The sequence below is a fragment of the Leopardus geoffroyi genome, chromosome B1 (assembly GCF_018350155.1).
Source record: "Leopardus geoffroyi isolate Oge1 chromosome B1, O.geoffroyi_Oge1_pat1.0, whole genome shotgun sequence".
Lineage (NCBI taxonomy): Eukaryota > Metazoa > Chordata > Mammalia > Carnivora > Felidae > Leopardus > Leopardus geoffroyi.
In genome coordinates, this window is record NC_059327.1 from 199,941,512 (window position 1) to 199,965,212 (window position 23,701).

The window sequence follows — 23,701 nt, forward strand, 5'->3', positions numbered from 1 at the left end:
AGGACAGAGTCTCCTCGCCCGAGAAAGCCCTCCAGCCAGGTGATGCGGCTGTTTGCAGTGTGTACGTTGTGATAGTAAGGACCGAAGGGGAATGGGTGGGGCACCAACAGGGTCTGCTACAAGGTCGTATAATTCGGGGAACACAGAGCCACAGAACCAATAGGATGGATGGATAGGTAGACAGACAGACAGATAGATACAGGTTGGTAGATACGTAGAGAGACTCATAAGGAATTGGCTCATGCAATTATGGAGACGGAGACGTCCCAAGACTGCTGTTGGAAAGCTGGAGAGCCAGTGATGTAGTTCCAGTCTGAGTCAGAAGGCCCGAGAAACCAGGAGAGCCGATGGTTTAAGTTCTAGTCTGAAAGCCGGCGGGCTTGAGACCCAAGATCTGATGTATCAGTTTGAGTCTGAATGGAGGAAGGACTGATTTCCCAGTTCAGCACTGTCATCAGAAGGAGTTCTCTCTTACTTAGGTGAAGGTTGGCTTTTTGTTCTAAACAGACCTTCACCTGATTGGATGAGGCCCACCCACATTAGGAAGGATAGGCTGCTTTACTCAGTCTGCTGATTTAGTTGTTAATTTCATTCAAAACCACCCTCACAGACACACCCAGAGTGATAATTGACCAAATCTCGAGGCACCTCATATCCCAGTCAGTTTAACACATAAGGTTGACCATCACAAATGTGGTCCAAGAAGGTTTTTCTGTGGACGAGAGATCTAAGATGAGACTGGAACAATGAACCATAGGTGGAGTTCTCAGAGAGCTGGAGAAGAGGAATCTGGGAGTAGGAAGGGAGGAGCTTGGCTGGTTCTAGGGGCCAACTAATGACTGTGACCCACCGAAGTGAACAGGATTAATTTATTTAACAGATACAGTAGAATGCCTACTGTGTGCCAGCCACTGGGAAGAAGGGAGTGAAGGAAACATGCAAATTTGCTAGTTTTTAAGGACAGACGCAGACAATAGTGAAAGGGGTAGAAATAGAGTAGGTCAGACACAGCTTCTGTCAGCCTAGGTCCCTGAATGAGTGCAGGAAACAGAGCCACTGGCTGATCTGTGTGGACACACATAAGTGAAAAAAAAAAAAACCCAACCCATTCATTGTTATAAGACATCAAGATTTGGAGTTTGCTTGTTACGCAGCAAAACCTAGCCCATGCTGGTGCGTGAGCCATCTTGCTAAATGACCCTTACTTCACTCCATCCCTTGAACACACACACACACACGCACACGCGCGCACACACACACACACATACAGCCCCCTCTGTCACTTAAAACACTTAGGGTTTCCCATCACCCTCAGGATGAGGAACAGCATCTTTGTCCAAGCCTTGAAGGTCTGGCATGTCGGTCCCTGCCTCTTCTCCCCGGCCGTCTCTCGCCACTCCCCCCGTCTCAGTGTCTTTTGAACCCCCTGTTCCTTCTGCTTCCAGGAGTCCCCTACTCTCCCCAGTCCCACCCCTCCTGCCTTACTTTCACCACTGCCCAACTCCATGTATCCATCCAGTCTCGGTTTTAAATTCACTTCCTCGTAAGAGCCTTCCCTGCCCCTGTGTATATTCCTTCCCACAACATGTCTTACACCACTCAGCACTTCTCCGAACTACAGGTGAAATCCCTATGCAACGTCAGGACTCCTGTTAGATTTTAGGCTCCTGGAAGATGGGGATGATGTTTGTCTTATTTCTTCTGGCGTCTCAGCACAGAGCACAGAGCCCTGACAATGTCGAATAATTAGCGCCCAGTAAACACGTATCGAATGAATAAATAAAACATCTTCCTGACCTTTCCCCCCAGAATGGTTTTATTAAACGCCAGATTTTCTTTCAAAAGGAGGCTCGAGCAGAGACATCGGGCTCCCTCTTGTTCTGTTCACATCTTTTCAAAGAACTCCCTTCCGGCTTCCGATAAAAAGACTTTAGTCTCTAAGAAGCACATCCTCAGAACATGCTGTTCCTCTCGCAGTGGCCAGTGGGCACTCTAATTGGGAGCAGCGCAGGCTCGTTGTTTTGTGGGCTGGTGGCATGCTGCATGTCACACGTTGGAGCTTGTCATTTGTCTGGGAATACTTGGCATCCCCAGCTCTTCCCACAGCCCCGACGCCGTATTAATGAGCCACATCAGGGAGAGACCCAACCCTTCAAGCAACTTGGTGAGGCCACAGTCTGCCAGAAACATACTCTGCAAGTAAGAGAGTAGCTGGGCATCTTCCCTGAGCCGCTGTCACGTTTTCAGGGACCATTATGCTTTAATTTGGTTGGGAGCGCAGGGATTTGGGGAGTTCTCAAGGCCACCTCTCTGTGAGTGTCTCATTACAAGCCGTCCTGTGTTGCCGGTTAGCTTTGTCATGTTGCTTTGCTGTCCGAATGGGCTCTCCTTGTGCCCCTCCGGCCTCTCCTGTCGATTTGCACACAGTCATCCAGTTGAGCCAAACCCAATTCCAATCCCTGGACCACCAGATCTCCCCGACGGCCCCCTGCCCTGGGAGGAAACCGTGTGTAAGTCTGAAAGTTGTGTTCCTAGCTGATTCTAGAAAAGATTTAAGTTGGCTCAGCCGGCACCTGAAGTGCAAGAGGATGGCACCAGTGAAAACATGAGTGAAGACCAAGAAGAAAAACGAGGACGGGGCAGAAATGGCACCAGGGGCCAAGCTTGAAACGTGTACCTTCAAGGCCCCCATGCAGATTTCAGCTCCCTCACGGCCGGTGGGAAGGGTGCGACCAGGACTGGTACCCATTTCACAGATCTCTATGGGGAAACCAGACGTGGTGCTGAGGAGAAGCACAGGGACTCCTGGCTGGGGGCGGATGGCCGCCGGGCTCTCACTGTGGTGCTGTGGCTTTGCTGGTCACGGGAGCCTGGCCAGGTTGCCTGATTCCCCGTAAATCAAGGACAAGCATCTCTGCTCTGTCCCCCTCCCAGGGCTGCCGTGAAGGTCAGACAAGGGTGAAGACACCTTCTGAAGCAGAAGCAACCATACGTGCGTGCGACGTCATTGTCTATGAGAAACTGATGGTATTAATTCGCCTCTTCAGTTATCCTCATGTAAAACCAGTCACCATAATACTAACCTCAGTGGGTTTTTTGAAGGATGTCAATGGTCCGATTCATGGCCTGACTTCACTCATCTTAATTCTGTCCCTCCCCAGCTTTCTCTCATGAAGCAGGGGGGTCAGCCCCTCAGATTGGAGAGGTGAATGCATCCACAGTATAAGGACACGGTTTCCACGTCAAACGTTGATTGGTTCCATTACTTCCCCTGGCATTCAGGTTCACTGCAACCTGTATACGTGGTGGCTGGTGTGGCCTGCGTGGACCTGCCTTCCTGCCTGTTGGATCTCGCCTCTTGCCTGCCCTTCGCACCCCTCTGCTCCAGACACACACGCCTTTTATCAGGTCCTCGGGAACACCAAGCTTGTTCCTGCTCTGGGCCTTTGCACATGCTGATCCTCGAGCGGGGCATGAATGTGCTTCCCTGTTTCTGGGTGCCTGAGGCTTCTTTCCCTCTGGGTCCAGCGTCAGAGGCCACCTGCTCAAAGTTGGCCGCCCTAGCCACCTGGAGAATCACTTCCTCCGTGACTGGCCGACCGCGCCCTTGCTCTGTTTTCTTTATGCAGCTGTTTGCCACTGGCAGTACTCCTAGTTATTTGCTCGCTTCCTCTCAGTCTTCCTGCCTGGAAGGTCAATCCCACAGGGGTGGGGGCCCGGTCTGTCCTGGCCACCGTTCTTTCCCACGCACCGGGAGTGTCTGCCTGTCTAAGGACTTGTGCACAAAGAGCTAGCGTGACTTACGGACGCCTGGCCAGATGGCACGTAGCTTCCCCTCCCCCCACCCCTCCGTACCACCTGGTCTCCAGAGGCCTGTGCGTCTCTACCTCTCCTGCACTCTCACTTCCTCACCCCTGCCTTTTGGACAGTTCAGAGGCTTTTGGCACATTTGCTTCCTGAATCACCTCTCCTACTCTCAACGTCTCATGGAATGTTGGCACCACACACGTACTGCAAACCTGCCTATGTGCTATCACCGGCCGTGCTTTGCACGTGCAGGACTAGGACTCTTTTGCCCCCAGAACCAACTTCACCTTGTAGGGACTGCGTGCGGTAGGCCTTCCTGGGGGCGGGGCGCTTCTGCGCCTTCGGCGGGCTCCATGCTTCCGTAAGCTTTTTTTGTGTCTTGTGTAGGACGTCCTGTTGGCATTAGGAATGAGAAGTTTCATGCCCTGTTAGCTGGGAGAGCTTATGGAAGGAACAGGGGCACCTCTAACCACTGGGGCGTTAGGGAGATTTTATGCCAGGCGGGAACGGTTTCCATTTCCGTGTGGACAGGAAAGGAAATAGTTGGGTCTTTTTCTTAGCAGCTTTCTACAAAGAAGGGCTGTGGAGCTCTGCTCGACAGTGGGAAACATGAGAAGTCCAGAGAGCTTTCCTTTTTTTTTCTCTCAAATATTGTCAGGGTTTTTTTTTTTTTTTTCCTTCCTGACTTCTCTTCTCAAGGTTTTATCTCCTTCCGAGAATCTGACACAACCCAGGCGTAAGCTCAGCAGTTTGCGTTATGGCTGTGCGATTCTGTTACAAAATGTTCCATTTTTAAAATAAATTAGGTAAGGACACTTTCAGTTCTGAAGGAATGCACTCAGCTTCTCGCTGGGAGGCAGGAACGTCGTACATGAGGCGACCACGTCCCGAGTAATGTTTTTATATGCTGGAAATAACGTGGTGACTTGAGCACAGAAGTTGCTTTCTTTTTTGCACAGGCTCCATAATTTCCTTGAAGTTTTAATGATGCCTGCATCCACGTGCCCGTGTTGCAATATGCAGTCATTTGAGAATCCCCACACGTCGAGATGCGGGACTCACATATGCGTAGATGCTCGTTGACTGGATGCGTGTAATGTCTAGGGATAATGTGTGAAATCAGGAGAAATTCTGAGATTGCCTGTCTGTTGGTGACAGAACAACTAAACGGCTAGGGACAGTGACTGGGAACCCGCCGAGTGCTATGCTTGGCTCTGAGTGCCCTATAGATAGTAAATAATTTGATCCTACGACAACCTATTGTATAGCTGATGCTCTCATTCCCCTTTTATAGAGGAGGCAGCAGGCCCCAGAACTAGGGAGGGAAGCGCTGGCTTCACGTTCTGTGTGTGTTGTCACATCGTTAGAATAATGAGTATCGAGGGGGCGCCTGGATGGCTCAGTCGGTGGAGCGCCGACCCTTGATTTCGGCTCCGCTCGTGATCCCAGGGTGGTGGGATTGAGCCCTGAGTTGGGCTCTGCACTGAGTATGGAGCCTGCTTAGGCTTCTGTCCCTTTCTCTCCCACCCCTACTTGAGCTCTTCCCCGCCCCCCTTCTCTAGTAATGATGCCAAGAGCAAAGGACAACATAGAACAGGTCCCGTCAGTCAGGCAGGATGCTGGATGTCCGCTTCCTAATTTTCACCGTGAGTTTGAAGGTAAATGATCTTATTTTGCAAACATAGAAACAAAGCCCGCAAAGGTTAAGGGAGCCCCAGGCCAAGCCGTGTTGATGGAGGGGCTGGGTCTAGGGGTTGTGCCTGCCTGCACCTGAGTCTGTGCTGGGTCGCCTTGTGAGAGCTGAGGAGGCTGAGCACCGCCCCCCACCCCCCGCCCCGCCACCGACTACAGGCAGGAAACCGCCATCCGCTCAGGAAACGTGTCCTACACACCGCGTTGTGGCCAGCCACATCAAGGGGCCAGGGCAGCTGAGAAGGACACGCCCAGGCCTGTCCATGCAGATCTCTTGGGCCAGTGGAAAGGCCAGCAGGAGAAGAGAGAAGCATCCACAGAAATGTGCCAAAGCGGCTGTGTGTTCCCTGTGGCTCTTCATTCATTCATTCCTTCATTCATTCATTCGTCGGTCCATTTACCATCATTTGACCAGGGATGCTGACCAGCTCATGCCTTTGGCATTTGGCTTGATGGACCCCTCTGTGGACCCTCCTCCCCTGGGGTCTTTCATGGACTGAATCGTGTACCCCCACGCCCCAACCCCCAATTCATATGTTGAAGCCCTAACCCCTAATGTGATTTGGAGGTGGGGTATGGGGAGGTGATTAGGTGGAGATCAAGTCTGGAGGGTGGGGTTCCATGGTGGGATTAGGGCTCTGGTAAGCAGAGGGAGAGAGGAGAGCTCTCTGTCTCCACTGTGAGGCCATACCTGAGGCCGTGGTGAGGAGAGAGCTCTCCCTGTGCCAGGGAGAGAGGTCTCACCAGGAATTGAACCTGCTGTCCTCCTGATCTTGGACTTCCCGGCCTCCAGACCACGATTAGTAGATGTCTCCTATTTGTGTCCCCGAGGCTGTGGGGTTGCTTATAGCTGCCCAAGCTGACTGCGACAGGTCCCATGACACTCTCCCGATTCTCTCCCACCCCTCTGGGCTCTGTTTCTCTTGGGGGTTCCTGCTCTCCATGCCTTCAGCTGTCAGCATCCTCCAGGTTCTGTCCCCAACCCCTGCCCTCGACTCAGCGTGCCCCACCGGGACCAGCTCATTCCTTCCAACGGTGCTCCGGCTCCCTTCCAGGTGCATCCTCCTGCCATTCTTTATTCCCACAGGGATCCCCAGGTCAGCGTCCCCCAAACCAAGCTCGCTTCTTTCCCCTCACGTGGTCCTCTTTTCTCCCCCGGTCTCTGCCTACTCTGGAGCCTTCACTGTCTGCACCTCATCAGTGCTGTGGAGCCAGAAATCATCATGGATCCCTCACCTGCTTCCCCTCTGGCCGCACCCAGGGTTCTCATGACGTGGGTCCTGTGTCTTTCTCAGCTCTCCTTTTCTCTCCCCCTGTCCTGCTCCCGTCCCGGCTGGCCACTCCACCACTCCCTTGCCTGGGTGCTGCATGACTCCCTGCGCTCCTGGCTCTCTTCCTTGGACCCACCGTGGTGGGCATAGAGGATTACGGAATGCAGTCTCCCCTCCGTAAGCCAGAGTCCCTCAGGACGCCTCGCCCCGCGTTTTGCCAGCAGCAGCATCCACGTCACCATCGCTGTCGTACTAGCCTGCTGGGACCACCGTCACAAAGCACCACCGACTTGAGCGCTGAAGCAATAAAAGTCTATTCTCCCCCGGTCTCAGAGGCTGGGGAGCCCTGGCCCAAAATGTGGGCACGTTGCTTCCTTCTGAGGCCTCCCTTCTCGGTGTGTAGATGACCATCGTCACTCTGTATCCTCACGTGGTCATCCCTCTGTGCGTGTCTGTGTCCTGATCGCCTCTTCTTACAAGGACACCAGGCCTGTAGGCTCAGAGCTCACCCCAGTGACCTCGTTTTATCACCCTGTCTCCAAACACGGTCACATGTGCGGTGCTGGGGGTCAGGCTTCAACCCCTGGATTTTGAGGGGGCGTGGTTCAGCCCGTAACCATCACCATCGTCACGATCATGCCACCTTTGTCACCATCCCCTTGCCTCCCCCACGACCATTGATGGGTCATGTAGTACGAGCTGGGCCTAAAGCTTTTTATGCACGATCTCATTGGATTTTCATGGCACACCCATGACCTACGTGCATTTTTCAGGGATGGAGAAGAGAAGTGAAACCAATCCCCCATGTTGCCTACTCAAGAAGGTAGCTGTCTCGTGCCCCAGCTCTGTCAAAATGTCATTATCTCCTCAGTCTGTAGGCCAGGGGAGCCACCATGCAGCCCATCAGCTTGGAAACCAGACTCATTTTTCCGACTTATGTAATTTGGCTCTGTCAGAGGTAAACAGTCCTGAACTTTTGACTACGTTCACGAGATGTCTGAGCGAGCAAAATGTTTCCCTGTGCTTTCAAGAGATGCACAATCTCTATTCTGCTCCTTTAAAAATTTTTTTTAATGTTTTCATTTATCTTTGAGACAGAGACAGAGCATGAGCAGGGGAGGGGCAGAGAGAGAGAGGGAGACACAGAATCTGAAGCAGGCTCCAGGCTCTGAGCTGTCAGCACAGAGCCCGACGCGGGGCTCGAACCCAGGAACCGTGAGATCGTGACCTGAGCTGAAGTCGGACGCTTAACCGACTGAGCCACCCAGGCGCCCCTCTTTTCTTCTCCTTTAAACCAATCAGCACTTTCTTGGCCCTGAAGCCTCCCAACACCCTCTGAGGACAGTCCCCTCCCTGCCCCCACCCCAGAGCCTCCCAAGTTCCCCCTCCACCCCATTCTAGCACTTACAGGGTGCTTGCTCACCCTCTTGGTAGGGAGGGCATGGTGACTAGCATCGAGCTTGTTTGTTTGTGGTCCAGGGCCTGGAATAGAACCGGACTTCCAAGAAGATCCAGAAGGAAATAACAAACAGAAGATCTTGTAAAGCCAGAGGCCATGGGTATTAAGAGTGTCAAGGAGGCTTCTCATCTCATGATTCTGGTTTGTGTTAGGCTAATAAGGAAGCAAGACTGTGCGCGTGTGTGTTTGAGGGGACATCACTACTCTTTAGCTGTTCATGATGGCGAAGTCATCATTTATTTGGCCCTGTAGGAGGCAGAATTTTACGATGGCCCCATGACCTTCTTACCCCTCCTCACTTCCATGATTATGTTACATTATATCGTAAAAAAAGGATTGTTTAGATCGATCTAACCTAATCCCACGAGCCCTCTAAAAGCAGAGGGTTCTCTCCTGACCGGTTGCTGCAAGGAAAGTAAGAGAGATTTGGCGCATGCGAAGGATTTAGTCTACTGTTAGAAACCTCTGGATGCGGGGCGCCTGGGTGGCTCAGTCAGTTAAGCGTCCGACTTCAGCTCAGGTCGTGATCTCACAATTCGCGAGTTCGAGGCCCACGTCGGGCTCTGTGCCGACAGCTCGGAGCCTGGAGCCTGCTTCGCATTCTGTGTCTCCCTCTCTCTCTGCCCCTCCCCTGCTCGCACACTGTCTGTCTCCCTCTCTTTCTCAGAAATAAATAAACATTTAAAAAAAAATCTTGAGGGGCGGCTGGGTGGCGCAGTCGGTTAAGCGTCCGACTTCAGCCAGGTCACGATCTCGCGGTCCGTGAGTTCGAGCCCCGCGTCGGGCTCTGGGCTGATGGCTGAGAGCCTGGAGCCTGTTTCCGATTCTGTGTCTCCCTCTCTCTCTGCCCCTCCCCCGTTCATGCTCTGTCTCTCTCTGTCCCAAAAATAAATAAACGTTGAAAAAAAAAAAAAAATCTTGAAGGAGCCAGGAAAGAAAGAGGAACCTCCATCCTACAGCCTCTTGTTCCCGTGCAGGCAGATCGCTCCGTGAACTGACCACAGCCCTTTGCCCAAAGGCTGTTGCCTTGCCTCAGACGGAGGGCCACGTTTTGGCCTAGTGGCCATCCAGTTGGAGCTGTTTTCCTCCAGTGAGTTGCTTTTGCACGTTTGTCAAAAATCAGTTCGGCGTATGATGTGGATCAATTTCCGGGGTCCCTGTTCTGTCCCTCTTTTCACTACCACCGGGTCTTGACTTCTGTAGCTTAATTTTGTAGTAGGTCTTAACTTGGGATCGACTGAGTCTTCCCACGCTCTTGCTCTTTATGAAGATGGTTTTAGCTGTTCTATGGCCAACACACCTCACTCCTCTCAGGATAGTCCTTCGTCCTGTATCTCTCTCCCTCCCTTCTTGCCTTTTTTCTTTCCTGCCCTCATCCCCCCCTCCTTCTGTCCCTCTTGGTTTCCTTGTCAGTGATGCCATAGAGCCAACTGCCCCCACACCGGTGGCTCCCACCAGCAAGCCTTGAACGTCCTCATCTCAGCTGGTCCCTGTCGCTCGTCTGGGGATTGGCTGGTTGTCACTCTGGGATGGCTTCACCTGGGTCCTGGGCTACTGGCATCGCTAAGGTGTCATTGTTCGGAAGGTAGGCCCGCGTGTTCCTCTGGTGGGGGTAGATGAGTAAGGGGGGGGCAGATAGGCACAAGCACTTTCTCGAGCCTCAGCTTGAATCAAGCCTGCTAACACCCCGTTGGCCGAATCAATCCACGTGCTATGGCTGAATGGAGAATGAGCGGGTGGAGAAGGACACTTTACCTCGTGAGCCAGAAGGTCACCTTGCAGAGGACATGGGTACAGGGAGGGGTCAAAAATTGGGGCAGTCAATGTCACTCTTCTGGAGCCCTCAGCTCCTCCCTGTGCTTCTGCCTTCTGAGAGCTATCCTGCACCTGCCCACCAGACCCTCCCAGCCCAGCCAACTTCGCCATTAAAAATCGGGCCCCAGGAGTTGGACATTTAGAGTCTTGCCGTGGTGAATACCCAACAGAGGCACTGAGGACATTTAAAATTTCCAGGACCTCAAAGATATGCCCATGGAGAATGTTTGCTTATGTTTAATGAGAAGATAAATCAAAACACAATCAGCTGAGTGCAAATATTGGCTTGTTTATTCCTCCTGTCTGGGTAAGTTCCTTTCAGTGTTCATGATGAGCAAAGCAGTTAGGCAGAAGCAGTGTCCAGGGCGCCTTTATCTCAGCATTGAGCACCGGGTGAGTAATACTATCTTCCATGTGAGAAGGAGAGGCAGCAGACATTTCCTTGATTATTGGCTATCACCCCCTCCCCATTCTGCTGGTCAGTAGGTAAGTGGAAAAGTACCAGTGAACTCTAAACCACAAGTTAGGCTTGTAATCCTGCACTGTGCTTTCCCTAAACAGATCAGGAAATTGGTAACTCTGTGTGCAGGAGAAATGGTCGTGCTTTAAGTACTTGGAAAGCGCCCTCTGTGGAGCATTGCCCTGAGAGCCGGCACGGACCCAACAGATGATCTGGTTCTGTCACATCTTCCCAGGGGATTTGTTCTAAGGTTGCACAGCTGGAAGTTACTTTGAGAGGTGACCGAAGCCTGGTTAGCTTTGATTCTGCCCTACCAGACTGAAGAGCCAGATGACACAGTGTGCCCAAAATGTATTTTTGTTTCTACAACTCAGACAGATACAAATGTGTAGGTACAGGTGCACATGAATGTGGGCTCATTTGTGTGGTCATTCATTCTTTCATCCATCCATTCATCCATCCATCCTTCTTCCACCCTTCCTTCCATCCATCCATCCATCATCCATCCATCTCCCTTCCTTCCTTCCTTCCTTCCTTCCTTCCTTCCTTCCTTCCATCTATCCATCCTTCCATCCTTCCATCCATCCATCCATCCATCCATCCATCATCCATCCATCTCCCTTCCTTCCTTCCTTCCTTCCTTCCTTCCTTCCTTCCATCCTTCCATCCATCCATCCATCCATCCATCCATCCAACCTTCTATCCTTTCTTCCATCCATCCTTCTTCCTTCCTTCCTTCCTTCCTCCCTTCCTTCCTTCCTTCCTCCCTTCCTTCCTTCCTTCCTTCCATCTCTCCATCCATCCATCTATCCTTCCTTCTTTCCTTCCTTTCTTCCATCCATCTGTCTGTCCGTCCATCCATCCATCCATCCATCCACCCATCATCCATCCATCTATTCAGCCATCATTTATTTATCCTCTTCTCTGGGCCAGGTGCTGTTCCGGGTGCTCTGGGTTGAATATCATCTCTCCAAAATTCGTGTCTACCCAGAGCCTCAGAATGTGACAGTCTTTGCAAGTAGGGTCTTTGCAGATGTAATTAGTTAAGATGAGGTCATATTGGACTAGGGCCCTAATTCAATGACTAGGGTCCTTGTAAGAAGAGAAGAAGGATGGAGACAGAGCAGCAGGAAGGCCATATGACAATGGAGCCCAAGCCCAGGCACGAGAAGGGTTGCCTGAGCCTCCAGGAAGCTATAGGAGGCAAGGAAGGATTCTTCCCTAGAGCATTTGGAGGGAGCACAGTCCTGTCAACACCTTGATCTCAGACTTCCAGTGTCCAGAACTGTGAGAGAGTAAATCTTTGTTGTTTTAAACGCCTCATTTGTGGCTCTTTGTTATGGTGGCCACAGGAAACTAACACACTGGGTGCAGAGGAAGCAGATTGTCTGAGACAGCACTGCTTTCGAGGAATTATGAACCTAGCTCTTAGTCTCCTCTCTCAAACGCGTGTTTGATGCTTCCCTTATCACAGATTCCACATTTCCACCAGCATCCAAATGAGCTTCTGTCCTGAGATTATTGCCATCTAATATTTTCCTGTATGAATTAGGGATGTGATTTCCTAAATGTTTTTCGATACAGTGTTTTTGCTGATAACAGTGCAGAGTGAGAGAAAAAAAAAAGGCCTTTAGGCTTTCTGAAACACATTTATCAACTAGAAAACAAAACAGTTTTTAATGAGGCTAAAAGCAGTGACTGCAGCTCAGTTTAGCAGATGCCATCGTCACCTCTGTGCTGGGGACACAAGCAAGAGTGTGTGAGAAGTCTGTGGGAACAGCAGAATGTCCAGAGCGGATACTGGCCAGGACCTGGGTCCGTGTCTTAAGCTGACTATGAGTCCTCTGCGTAACCATGGCTGAGATCTGCACCTTAGGGACGAGGAACCAGGGCGGCTGTGTACCAAGACGGTCCCACCCAGGCCCTGAGTGTTGGGACACACCCACGAATGGGATGCCAGGAGAGTTCCCAGGAGCAACCAGTAGTCTTGGGTGTTTAGAGTGAATTATGTACTCATGGTTCCTCAGTATACTCTTTCTGGGGAGGGGGCTGTCTGTCCCAGCCCTGGTGCAGCCTGTGAGCCTGTGGCCTTTGAATAACTAGCTTACCTGCTGGCGGAGGAGGTCACGCACCAGGGTGGTCACCTCCTTGAATTATGGGAAAGAGGGGAGCCTGGTATATCCACCAAATGTTTCCTTTTCAGGCACTGAGCTTTATTGTTCGGGATATTGTTACATTGAACTCTGATTTGCTCAGAATATTATTTGGGGATCTAGTGAACAGAGAGGTATTCATTTGATTTTTAAAAATTAGAAAAAAAAATGTTTTTAATGTTTATTTATGTTTGAGACACAGAGGGAGAGCCAGAGCATGAGCAGGGGAGGGACAGAGAGGGAGACACAGAATCAGAAGCAGGCTCCAGGCTCTGAGCTGTCAGCACAGAGCCCGAAGCGGAGCTTGAACCCACAAACTGTGAGATCATGACCTGAGCTGAAGTCAGATGCTTAACCAACCGAGCCACCCAGGCCCCCCTAAAAAATTATTTTTTAACGTTTATTCATTTCTGAGAGACAGAGTGTGGGCGGGGGAGGAGCAGAGAGAGAGGGAGACACGGAATGCGAAGCAGGCTCCAGGCTCTGAGCCATCAGCACAGAGCCCGATGCAGGGTCTGAACTCACTGACCGTGAAATAATGACCTGAGCCAAAGTCAGATGCCCAACCGACTGAGCCACCCAGGAGCCCCAATTTTGTTTTTGTCCAGTAAGTAACCAATCCCTCCAGTACTGCTAACAGAATAGCTATTCTTGTCTCTACTGGAGGCCAGCCAGTGTGTGTTAACCTGCAAGGCTGTGTCCTTCCCTCCAACCCATCCTGAATTCCTTGCGGACATTCTTGTGACTCAGTTTCTAGTAGATTGCACATCACTGGGGATTATGTCTTTGTTCACTGTGGGCATCTTGTCATGAGCAACGTCTATTTGTGGGAGGAGTGAATACACAGTGTATTGTTATATCTGCCAGGAGAAGGCTTTGTTTCTTCAAAACTTATCTCATGGGACCTTTTACCCTATTCTCACCTATTTATTCTCCTAAGAATGACTCTGTCAGTTTTGGGGAACAACCTCAATTATGATGATGTTACGTGTGAACGTGAATTTGAGAAGAGTGTCCTGCTACCTTTACTGTATTATTGTCCCATTAACAACTCTACAAGGCAGGTAGCATTGTGCCCGTTTCGCAGGGGACTGTGGGAGATGCTGAGAAGTGAAGGGCTGCCTCTTCCTGGAAGCTGTGCCTACTCCCCTGTCATTGTTCATGTACTCCCATGGACTTGTCCCTTTCAAGACTCATCTGTTCATGGTCAGTAGCTATTTACTGAGCACTTACTATATGCCAGGCACCGTGCTAGGCTCCAGAGATACTGTAGCAAACGAAACAGGCAAACGCCCCAGCCCTTGGGGAGTTGACATTCCAAAATGGGGGTATGGGCAACGAACAGGTGACACAAGAACAGATATTTCAGGTCTTGAGAATTACGAGGGAGGAGGTGACCATGTGATGAGGTAGGGACACCCGGGGGGAGGTCACCCAGGTGGAGTGTCAGGGAAGATCTTTTACTTCTCCAGGGGGGAGACACCTGAGGAGGGGAGAGAGCTGGTGTTGGGGTGAAGCAGACCAAGCATTGCAGCAGGAGGAACAGCAGGTCAGTGCTTGGGGTGGGTGGGAGGCTGACGTGCTTCTAGGGAAGGGAGAGCGCACAGGGGAGGCCGGGAGGCAGGTGAGGCCCAGGGTGAGGGGTGGGGATGTGTTACCTCTGGGATGCCAGTGAGCAGCCTAAACAGGACGTGGGGTGGGAGCGCTCGGGATGGCGGGCAAAGGAGAGAAGAAAGCTCTTCTTTGGCTCTCGGGCCTGCGAACCGTCTCAGACCCCGGAGCCGACAGGTGAGCTCGCAGCAAGGCTCTCTCTTTCCGAGGGCTGCGGTGATGTCACGTCCTGTCTAAAATACCCCTACTGGGGTGCCTGCGTGGCTCAGTTAAGTGTCTAGCTCTTGATTTCTGCTCGGGTCACCGTCTCGCGGTTCTTGGGTTCGAGCCCTGTGTCGGGCTCTGCACTGACAGCGTGGAGGCTGCTCTCTGTCTCTCTCTGCCCCTCCCGCACTCCCTGTCTCTTACACACAAAATAAATAAACGTACTTTAAAACACCCCCTACTGGGGCACCTGGGTGGCTCAGTCTGTTGACGGTCTGACTCTTGATTTCGGCTCAGGTCATGATCCTGGGGTCGTGGGATCCAGCCTCGCATTGAGCTCCGCGCTGAGTGTGGAGCCTGCTAGAGATGCTCTCTCTCTCCCTCTGCGCTCGTCCCCTGCTCTCTCTTTCTCTCTAAAATAAATAAAATAAAGTAAAATAACATAAAATAACATAAAATAACGTAACATAAAATAACTCCTACTGAATGCCCTGTGAGCCCGAATCGGCCCCTGGGAACCCCTGGTAAACAAGGAGATATGGGCCCTTTGGAGTAATGCTTTTCCAACCTCTGCTGAGGCCTGGTGCATCCTTGTCCTGAAGAAATGTGCAGTGAGCTGGAGCGTTAACCACCCTCCTCGTTCGTCTCCACTCACACCCTGGTCCTGCTGTTCTGGGGCCTCGTCCTGCTGGTTCATGCCACTGGGTTCTTGCTTTTCTGCGAGCTTTTCCTGGGGTCTTTCCTTCTCCTTACCCCCTGCCGAACGCTTGTAATCCCTCAGACCCACACTCGGGGTCTTGCGCTTTTGAAAACTTGCACAGACCGTCCCTGCAGCCCGGGGCACGTCCCTCCCTAGGGCCTGGTCCTCACCCTGCTACTGCCCCGGCACCTCCGTCAGTGTCCCCTGCTGGGCTGCGAGCTCCTCGTGAGCCGAGTGTGTCCCCTCCGAAGTCTCTGCTCCCACCAGGGCCAGCGCCCCACAGACACAGAGGCGGACCTTGAAGTGGATGCACAGTGGGCCAGAGTCTCGTGACGGGAATGCCCCTGTCCCTGGTTCCCACGTGTGCACAGGCCGCTTGCTTGCTTCTCCCTTTCCTGGGCTGCTGGCTGACCACCCACTCCATCTGGTTTTGGGTTTGGTTTCAGTAGACCTTTTAAAGACGCAGGACGGACGTGCCTCAAAAAATGAAACATAGAGCCGCCCTGTGACCCATCACTTGCACCACCAGGAAGTCATCCAGAGGATGCAAACATGCTGACTCGAAGGGGCACCTGCACCCCGATGTTCACAGCAGCACTGTCAACAATAGCCAAATTATGGAAGGAGCCCAAATGCCCACCGACTGACGAATGGATAAAGAAGATGTGGTGTATATATACAATGGGATACTACTCAGCGATCAACAAGAATGAGATCTTGCCATTTACAACAGTGTGGGTGGAACTGGAGGGTGTTATGCTAAGCGAAATCAGAGAAAGATAAAAATCGTATGGCTTCGCTCATACGAGGAATTTGAGAAACGAAACATGAACAGAGGGGAAGGGACGGAAGGGTAAGATAAAAACGGAAGGAGACAAACCACAAGAGACTCTTAGATACAGAGAACACACTGAGGGTTGCTGGAGGGGAGGTGGGTGGGGGATGGGCTAGGTGGGTGATGGGCATTGAGGAGGGCACTTGTCGGGATGAGCCCTGGGTGTTGTATGTAAGAGACGAATCCCTGGGTTCTGCTCCTGAAGCCAAGACTATACTGTATGTTAACTAACTTGAATTTAAATTAAAAAAAAAAAACAAAAAACAACAGTTCAGGTTCACAGCAAAATTGAAGGGAAGGTACAGAGGCTTCTCACATGCCCCCTGCCCCCACACATGCGGAGCGTCCCCATCATCAGCATCCCCACCAGGGTGGTACCTTTGTTGCGGTTGATGAGCCTATATGACACATCGTCACTCCGAGTCTGTAGGTTATGTGAGGTTTCCCTCTTGCTGTCGGGCATCCAGTGGGTGTGGACAAATGTGTGACGGGTGTCTACCCTCATGGCATCCTGCGGGGAATCTTTGCTTCCCTGGAAATCCTCTGTGCCCACTGCATCTGCCGGCGAAGCTCGCTTTAATTTAGCAGGGCTGTGACAGCTGCTGGGACCCCGTGACCTGGATTACCGTCATGTGGCAGGTTGGTCTCTCTGAGTTCACAACTAAATTGGGATCTTTCCCAAAGCCCTTACCGCAGCCCCGGGTGACCGGCTCCCCCACTCCCTCTTCTCCCCAGGCTGCGCTCCACCCAGCCTTGCCTGCTTGCTGTGCCCGGGGACCGTCACGCACGGTTCCACCCAGGGCCTTTCCGCTTGCTTTTCCCTCCACCGGCGGTAACCATCCCCTGGGTATCCTCGGGGCCAAAACTCAAATGCTTACAGGGTCAGGCAGGAGGTAGAGATGCGTGAATGGAGCTGGCTTGGACAGTGGTGAATCAGAGAGGAGACTGTTGTTCTACTTGCCAGAGGGCATCACAGGGCCGTTTTTAATAGATCTTCAGATATTTCAAACGATGTTGGAAATCAGCATTTTTGGGTGAAGGCATACGGCTACCCGTTTAGCTTTTCAGGGAGGCAGGAAAGGGGACGGTTTCTTGCTGTCCCTGCCCGATGCGTGCGATACTGAAATGCATATATTTTTATGGGATGGTGATTGGGGGTCACCTGCCATTAGAGATTGTTTGAAAGAGTAATTAGCCATCTTGAAAATTCACATTTGCCTCTGAATAAACTGCTTCGCGAATATAGCATGTTGAAAGAAAAACGTGACATTCCTCAGAAATAATCGGTTTGATGGGAATGAGAAAAGAGCCCACTGGCTTGAAAGGTAGATCAACCAGATTTACCCGGGGTGCTAGTCACGGTCAGTAACTAATGGGCACTAATACAGCTCTGGCTTCATCACCCCTGTGATGTTTGGTCATGATTTAATGAGAGTCGTGTCTCATAAAAGCGAAAAATGGGAAAAAACCTCACATGCAGAATTCTAACGGCGATAATACCTACTATTGGTTGCCTTTACTTCAGGGCCAGCACTATTCTAAATATTTTACCTGTACGGATTCATTGTATTTTAGTATGTCCATTTTATAAGTAAAGAGACTGGGGCACAGAGAGGTTAAGTGGCTTCCCCAAGGCCACCCAGCTTGTGAGTGGTGGAGTCAGAGTTCATATCCAGGCAGCCTGGTCCTTATGTTTATACCCCAAACAACTTTCTTCTTCTGCCTTTTAGTAAGATTACAATGAGGCTGGAAATCCAACAATAAAATAGTTGGCATATACCGAACCCCTGTGTGGCTGGCTTTGTGTATCAGAAAAGAATGCTTCTGGCTTCCATTAGTAGCAAACTTAACTCACAGGCACTTGAACAAATAACAGTGTATTTTTTTTTTTTTTTTAACGTAGTAAGTTGAGAGGTAGGCAGTTGCTGGTATGGCCTCAGGGACTTTACAACAGGGAATGGCTTCTCTGCACCTTTGGCCTTTTGCTTGTGTTCATTGTCTCATAACCACAAGGTGGCTGCTGCAGCTCCAGACCTCACATCCATATTCATGGCAGGAAGAGGCAGGAGGGCTGAAGGGCCACTCCACTTGTAACGGTCCCTTTTCATCAGGAAAAAATGCTTTCCCAGAAATACAGCGGAGGATTCTCTGCTGAGATTTTGTTCACTAGGCCTGTGTCACGAGGTCATTGCCAGTTGCGCGAATGTCTGGGAAAGTGGGGTGCACCGTTGTCCAGATAAATGTGGTGGCCCCTGGACCATCCGTATCACCTGGGAACTTGTTAGAAATTCAGATGCTCTGGCCTCTCCCCAGAAGCTCAGGAGTGGGGGCATGATCTTTCTTGAGAAGCCTCCCCGTGATTCTGATGAACACCACTGGACTAGGCCAGTTGTGACTCATTGCCTGGGGCTGTCCACACTGATCCCTTAATAGACCTGAGGTTTCCTTATGAAGGAAGAAGAGAGAGTTGAGCTGAGCCGGGCAAACAACCAATTCTCTCTCTCTCTTTTTTTTTTTAATGTTTGTTTGTTTATTTTTGAGAGAGAGAGCACAAGTGGGGAAAGGGGAGAGAGAGAGGGAGACGCAGAATCCGAAGCAGGCTCCAGGGCGCTGGACAGCTCAGAGCCCGACTCGGGGCTCGAACCCTTGAACGGCGAGATCATGACCTGAGCCGAAGTCAGGTGCTCAACCGACTGAGCCACCGAGGCGCCCCAACCAGCTGTTTCGTGGCCTGTGTGCCATTTCATTGTCCATGTGACGACTTCCAGGCAAATGCCACTGTTCTCTTGTTTGGCTGAGGTCGCATGCACACCTTGCCTTTGCCTTTGCCCAGCACTGTGCCCCTTGTTTCTACCTTAACCCCACACGTGTCACAGTGTCACCCTGGGCCACTCGGTGTCTGAACAGACACTCCTTTTTTAAGAGCGTATCTTACCGTCTCCGAGCTGGCTCCAGCAATGCTGTGACTTCTTTGGGGGGGTTGGTGCAGTTTAATGATCTAGAAACGTGACAGGTGATCCAACTATGCTGGTTTTCCTAGGGATGTGGGACTTTCAGTGCTGAAACCAGGGGGGGTCCCAGGCAAACCAGGACAAGATCTGAACTCGCTCGTCAACCCCTCCCATCCCCCGGCCAAGTTCTCCTGCTCTGGGCCAACAACCCTATGGGACAATGCAATTTCTAGGCCCGTCTTTGGCTTGACACGATCCCTGAAGCCATTTCAGACTGCTCAGCAGCCACTGCAAAGCCCTCCCTTCTTCAGAGTGTGTTCACATAGGCACCATTTATGTAAGTACCAGTATACCAGGCCTCAGGGAGATGCCAGATAAATGGAGAACACAGGCCATATGCTCCAAGCCATTTAAATCCAATCTAGTCCAATAAGCAAATAAACATTAAACGAGTACCTGTTTGGCTCATGTTCTTGTGTTGGAAGCCCCCACAGAGCACCTGTTTTTGTAGGGGATCCGGATGAGTGAGGTTATTTACAGCACGATTAACACTGATTATTAAAATAATAACGGGTTTTGGCATTTGCCAGTTGGCTCAGTAATGAACACCCCTCTCCAGTTAGGAGACGCGACAGAAGGAGAGGCCGGTGGAGAATCAAGTCTTACCTGGGATTGAGGATTGGGGCCCAGGAGGGCAGCCGCGAGGGCTCTCTGATGCCAAAGCCCAGAGTTAGCCAGACTCCCCCCCAACCCTTGAGGGGCAGTTCTGGACGCTGCGGGCCCCTGCACATGGGGGCTGGCCCTAAGAAGCTTCTGGCAAGAAGGAGCAGAGGAAAAGCTTGCTCCCTGAAGACAGTTTCCAAAGAGAGAGCAGGATAAGCGGAAATACACAGGGGCTGCTCCTTGTCTAGCACAGCACTGGGCTCACACCACCTTTGATGGGCTAGGAGGCGGGGGGTGTGCAGGGAAGGGCCTTCCTAGGAGGGCTTGGCTCTTTGGTCTTGTCTCCTAACTGGAGCGGGGTGTTCATTACTGAGCCAACCGGCGAATGCCTAAACTTTTTATTATTTTCATAATTAGGGTTATCGCGCTGTAAATAATCTCACGCATCCGTACCCCCTACAAAAAATGCGTGTTCCGTGGGGGACTGCTTTGCTTATTGGGCTAGGCTGGATGGGAGGGAGGACCGCCCTTTGTCCCCCAGCACAAACAGCGAGGACTTCTTGAGACGTTGCACTGTGCTGGGCACGATCCTCTGCTTTTGTGGGAGGTGGGCACTGTCGCACCCACTTACCAGGTGGGGTAAGTGAGGCGCACGGAGGCCGTGTGACTCACCGAGGGCTGTGGCAGAGCCGGGTTCTGGACCTAAGCGGTCTGACTCGGGCTGGGTTCTCCTGATGCCTGGACAGACCGGTCTGCGGGAGGTCCAGAGAGAAAGGGCTGCATTGGAAGAGGGAGAGGCTTCCCGAGAGAGCAGGTGAGCCACGTGCAGGCAGGAGTTACCCCCCAAATGAGGGGTGTTATCCTGACGTCGCAGGGAGCGCTCGGGGAAGCAGGGACATTTCCTGCCAAGTGGGGGGCGGCTGGCAAACCCTGGCAGCGATGCCTGCCCCGTGGGGCCTCGGGGCTCACGAGAGGATGCGCCCATCTCCCAGCTCGCTGCTGGGCACCTGGCAAACGCAGTCCAGGCACCTTGTTTTCTCTTCTTTGACTTTTGGTGCGGGGGCAGGAGGTCAAAGCGCAGGCTTTCCTTTCCTGACAAGCTATACGCGAAGGAAGCCAACCCAGGTCCAAGAAGCAAGGTTTTGCCAAGTTAACCATTGACTCTGCCTCTCTACTCCAAGCACGCTGGGCGCCGGAGGGCACGCTGGATTCTGACTGGGGCTCTGTAGGGACACAGTTCAACCTAATTGTCCTCCTTGGCGTCCTTTTCATACACAGGGAACCGTGTTCATTCACTTCCCCGCATCCTCGCCCCCGCAGCGGAGTGAACGAATCAATTCACTTCATCTTTTGTAAATGACGCGTCTTTCCGAGTTACTGGAAACTGGCTGTAATTCAGCCTCATTAAAAACTGTTTACCGAACACTCCTGATGCGCGAGCAGTCGTGGCTGGCACTGTGCAAGTGGACATCTGCTTTCACTCAGCCCTCGAGTTGACGAGTATTTGTCGGATGCTGACTGCGTGCTTGCACCGTGCTAGGTGTCGGGGACGCGGTGGGAGACGCAAACACAGCTTTTGACCTCAGGGGGCTTAGCGTCTAGTGGGGAAGAAGTGATCTTAATCAAATCCGTGTAAAGTAATACAGAACCAGGTGTTTTGGAGGAAAGCCCCGCTGGGAGAGTGGGCCAGGGGAGCCGAAAATCTGGCGGGTGAGCCCGGTTTGCTGTGGACGCAGAAGGGTGAAGAGAGGGCAGAGTTAAGAAGCGTGCAGTCAGGAGAAGAGCGTTAAAAGCCCAGGGGGATGACTGTCGTAGGCACAGAAAAGAAGCTTGGAGGGTGTGGGGAATGTGGGCGGTGAAACAGAAGAGGCAAGTGTCTGGATGGCGTAGGAATTTGCTCTTTTCCTGGAAAGCAGCGATGGGGCATATTGGAGGGGAGTAGAGGATGGGCGAGACCCCCTCCCTGCAGCGAAAACATATCCCGGGACGGGAGGGTCAAGAGTGGGGGAGGACTGGACCACAGGTGGGCAGATGGGAGAGAGAGCCAAGAGGCACAGCGGACCTAACCCGATGAAGGACGAATGGGGGGTTGAGAGAGAGGGGCAGGGGGTGTAGGATGAGTTCCAGGCTTTGAGCGTGTGCGGTCGGGTGCACGTTGAAGCACTCCTCCCATGCTCCATTTTGGACCTGTTGGGTTCAAAGTGGCTTTGAAGCTTCAAGACTTGCTGTGGGGTAGGCATCCATCAGCACGTAGAGCCTGGAGGCCAGAGAAAAGGTTCCCTGGAGAGTCCCTGGCAATTAGGGGGTGACTGAAGCCTTTGGAACCGGTGAGAAGAGGAAGGTGGTAGATGGAGGCTTGACAGACTTTAGTATTTCGTGGCTGGGACGGTGAAGCGGAGTGCGCGTGAAGCATGAGCTGAAGCACGAACTGGAAAACCGAGAGGGTGCATTTCCGTAGGAGCTGAGCAGGTGCTTTGGGAAGGACAGAGTGGCCAAGGAGAAGGTGTCCGTGGCCATGTGTTGTTGGCCTGCTGTGCTGTAGGGATAGGGTGGAAACCAGACCAGAGTAAGGCAGTAGGGGTCGCAAGAATGGGGAGACCCCCCGAAAACTAAGGCGGGGTGCTGCCGTGGCAAATATAAGGCAGATGAAACCAGAAGCCATTCGGAATAAATGGGTGGGAATGTAGGGCGGACTTTCGAGAACCAGTGGCAAGGTGTGGCCAACCTGATCTGTTTCTTTCTTTCCCTCATTCTCTTTTGCAGTCAACTTTGACCATTTTCAGATCCTGCGGGCCATCGGCAAAGGGAGTTTTGGAAAGGTAAGAATGATGGATTTTTAAAAACTTCATCAACAAACTGTAAAAGTCCCGACCACTAGGCGCGTGCGCACGCGCGGGTCCGTGTGTCTGTTTCTGTGTTGGTTGTTGGGCCCTGGGAATTTCCTGCTTGACGGGAAGACGCGGGCTTGCCAAGTTTGAAATGCGAAAGGAAGTCTGAAGAGTTTCCTTTGGATCTGCAGTAATTGCATCTTGAAGATTAAATTACCCCGGCAGTCCCGGTTTAGGTGGATTACAATGGTAATTATTTCAAGATTGCTAATGCTGTTTCTTCCTTGAGGATCCAAATGAGGAAAGCGGAGAAACAAAAGCCACAAATTTAGGAGATGGCCAGCATCAGTGCTTTCCTGCAATGTAGGCATTCTGTAAGGAAATTTTCTTGTGGAAGGAATACTGGACGTGAGATCTACCCTCCTAACAAATTTTAAAATGTGCAGTATATCATTGTTGACCGTGGATACGATGCTGCACAGCAGATCTCTAGAGCTTGTCGATGTTGGGCAACTGAAACTTTATGCCCCTTGATGAGTACCCACCTCCCCGCTTCCTCCGCCCCTCAGTCCCTGGCGACCACCATTCCCCCTCTTCCATTCTATGACTTTGACTTTTTAGATACCTCGTGTCTACGGAGTCGTGCAGCATTTGTCCTTTTTTGTGACTGGCTTCTTTCACTTAGCATGATGTCCTCAAGATTCGTCCGTGTTGTTGCAAATTGTAGTGTTTCTTTCTCTTTCAAAGGCTAAATGATATTTTATTGTACCTATAAACCACATTTTTTTTAATTCATCCATCTGTTGATGGACGTTTGCATCGTTCCCCCATCTTGGCTATCGTGACCCGTGCTGCAATGAACACGGGAGTGCAGATATCTCTTTGAGATCCTGATTTCAATTACTGTGGATAAGTATCTACAAGTGAGATTGCGCAGTCATATGGAAGTTCTAGTTTTCATTTTTTGAGGAACCTCCATGCTGTTTTCCACTGTAGCTATCACATTGCCACCATCAGTGTGCAAGGGCTCTGATTTCATCACATCCTTGCCAATATATTTTTCTTTTTTTGCTAGTGGCCTTCCTGACCACTTGTAGTTTTGATTTGCATTTCCCTAATGATTAGTCCTATTCAGCCACCTATTAACCTACCTATTAGCCACTTGAACATCTTCTTTGGAGAAATGTCTATTCAAGTCTTAAAATCAGGTTCCTAGTTGTGGGTTTTTTTTAAACTATTGAATTATAGGAGC

The 23,701-nt window shown here is 51.4% G+C and overlaps 1 protein-coding gene across 10 annotated transcripts in view; it reads left to right on the forward strand.

The window, feature by feature from the left end:
- Positions 1–23,701, forward strand: part of STK32B (serine/threonine kinase 32B) — a 394,515-nt gene that overhangs the window by 70,398 nt on the left and 300,416 nt on the right. For 7 of the 10 annotated variants that reach the window (XM_045474577.1, XM_045474578.1, XM_045474576.1 and 4 more), the window contains one exon: positions 22,385–22,440. The exons of 1 other annotated variant lie outside the window; for it this stretch is intronic. In XM_045474577.1, coding sequence (XP_045330533.1) covers positions 22,385–22,440 — 56 coding nt within the window. Of the gene's footprint in view, positions 1–20,413; positions 20,436–21,956; positions 21,963–22,384; positions 22,441–23,701 lie in introns of those variants that run through there. 2 more of the 10 variants (XM_045474588.1, XM_045474582.1) reach the window with 2 other exon arrangements.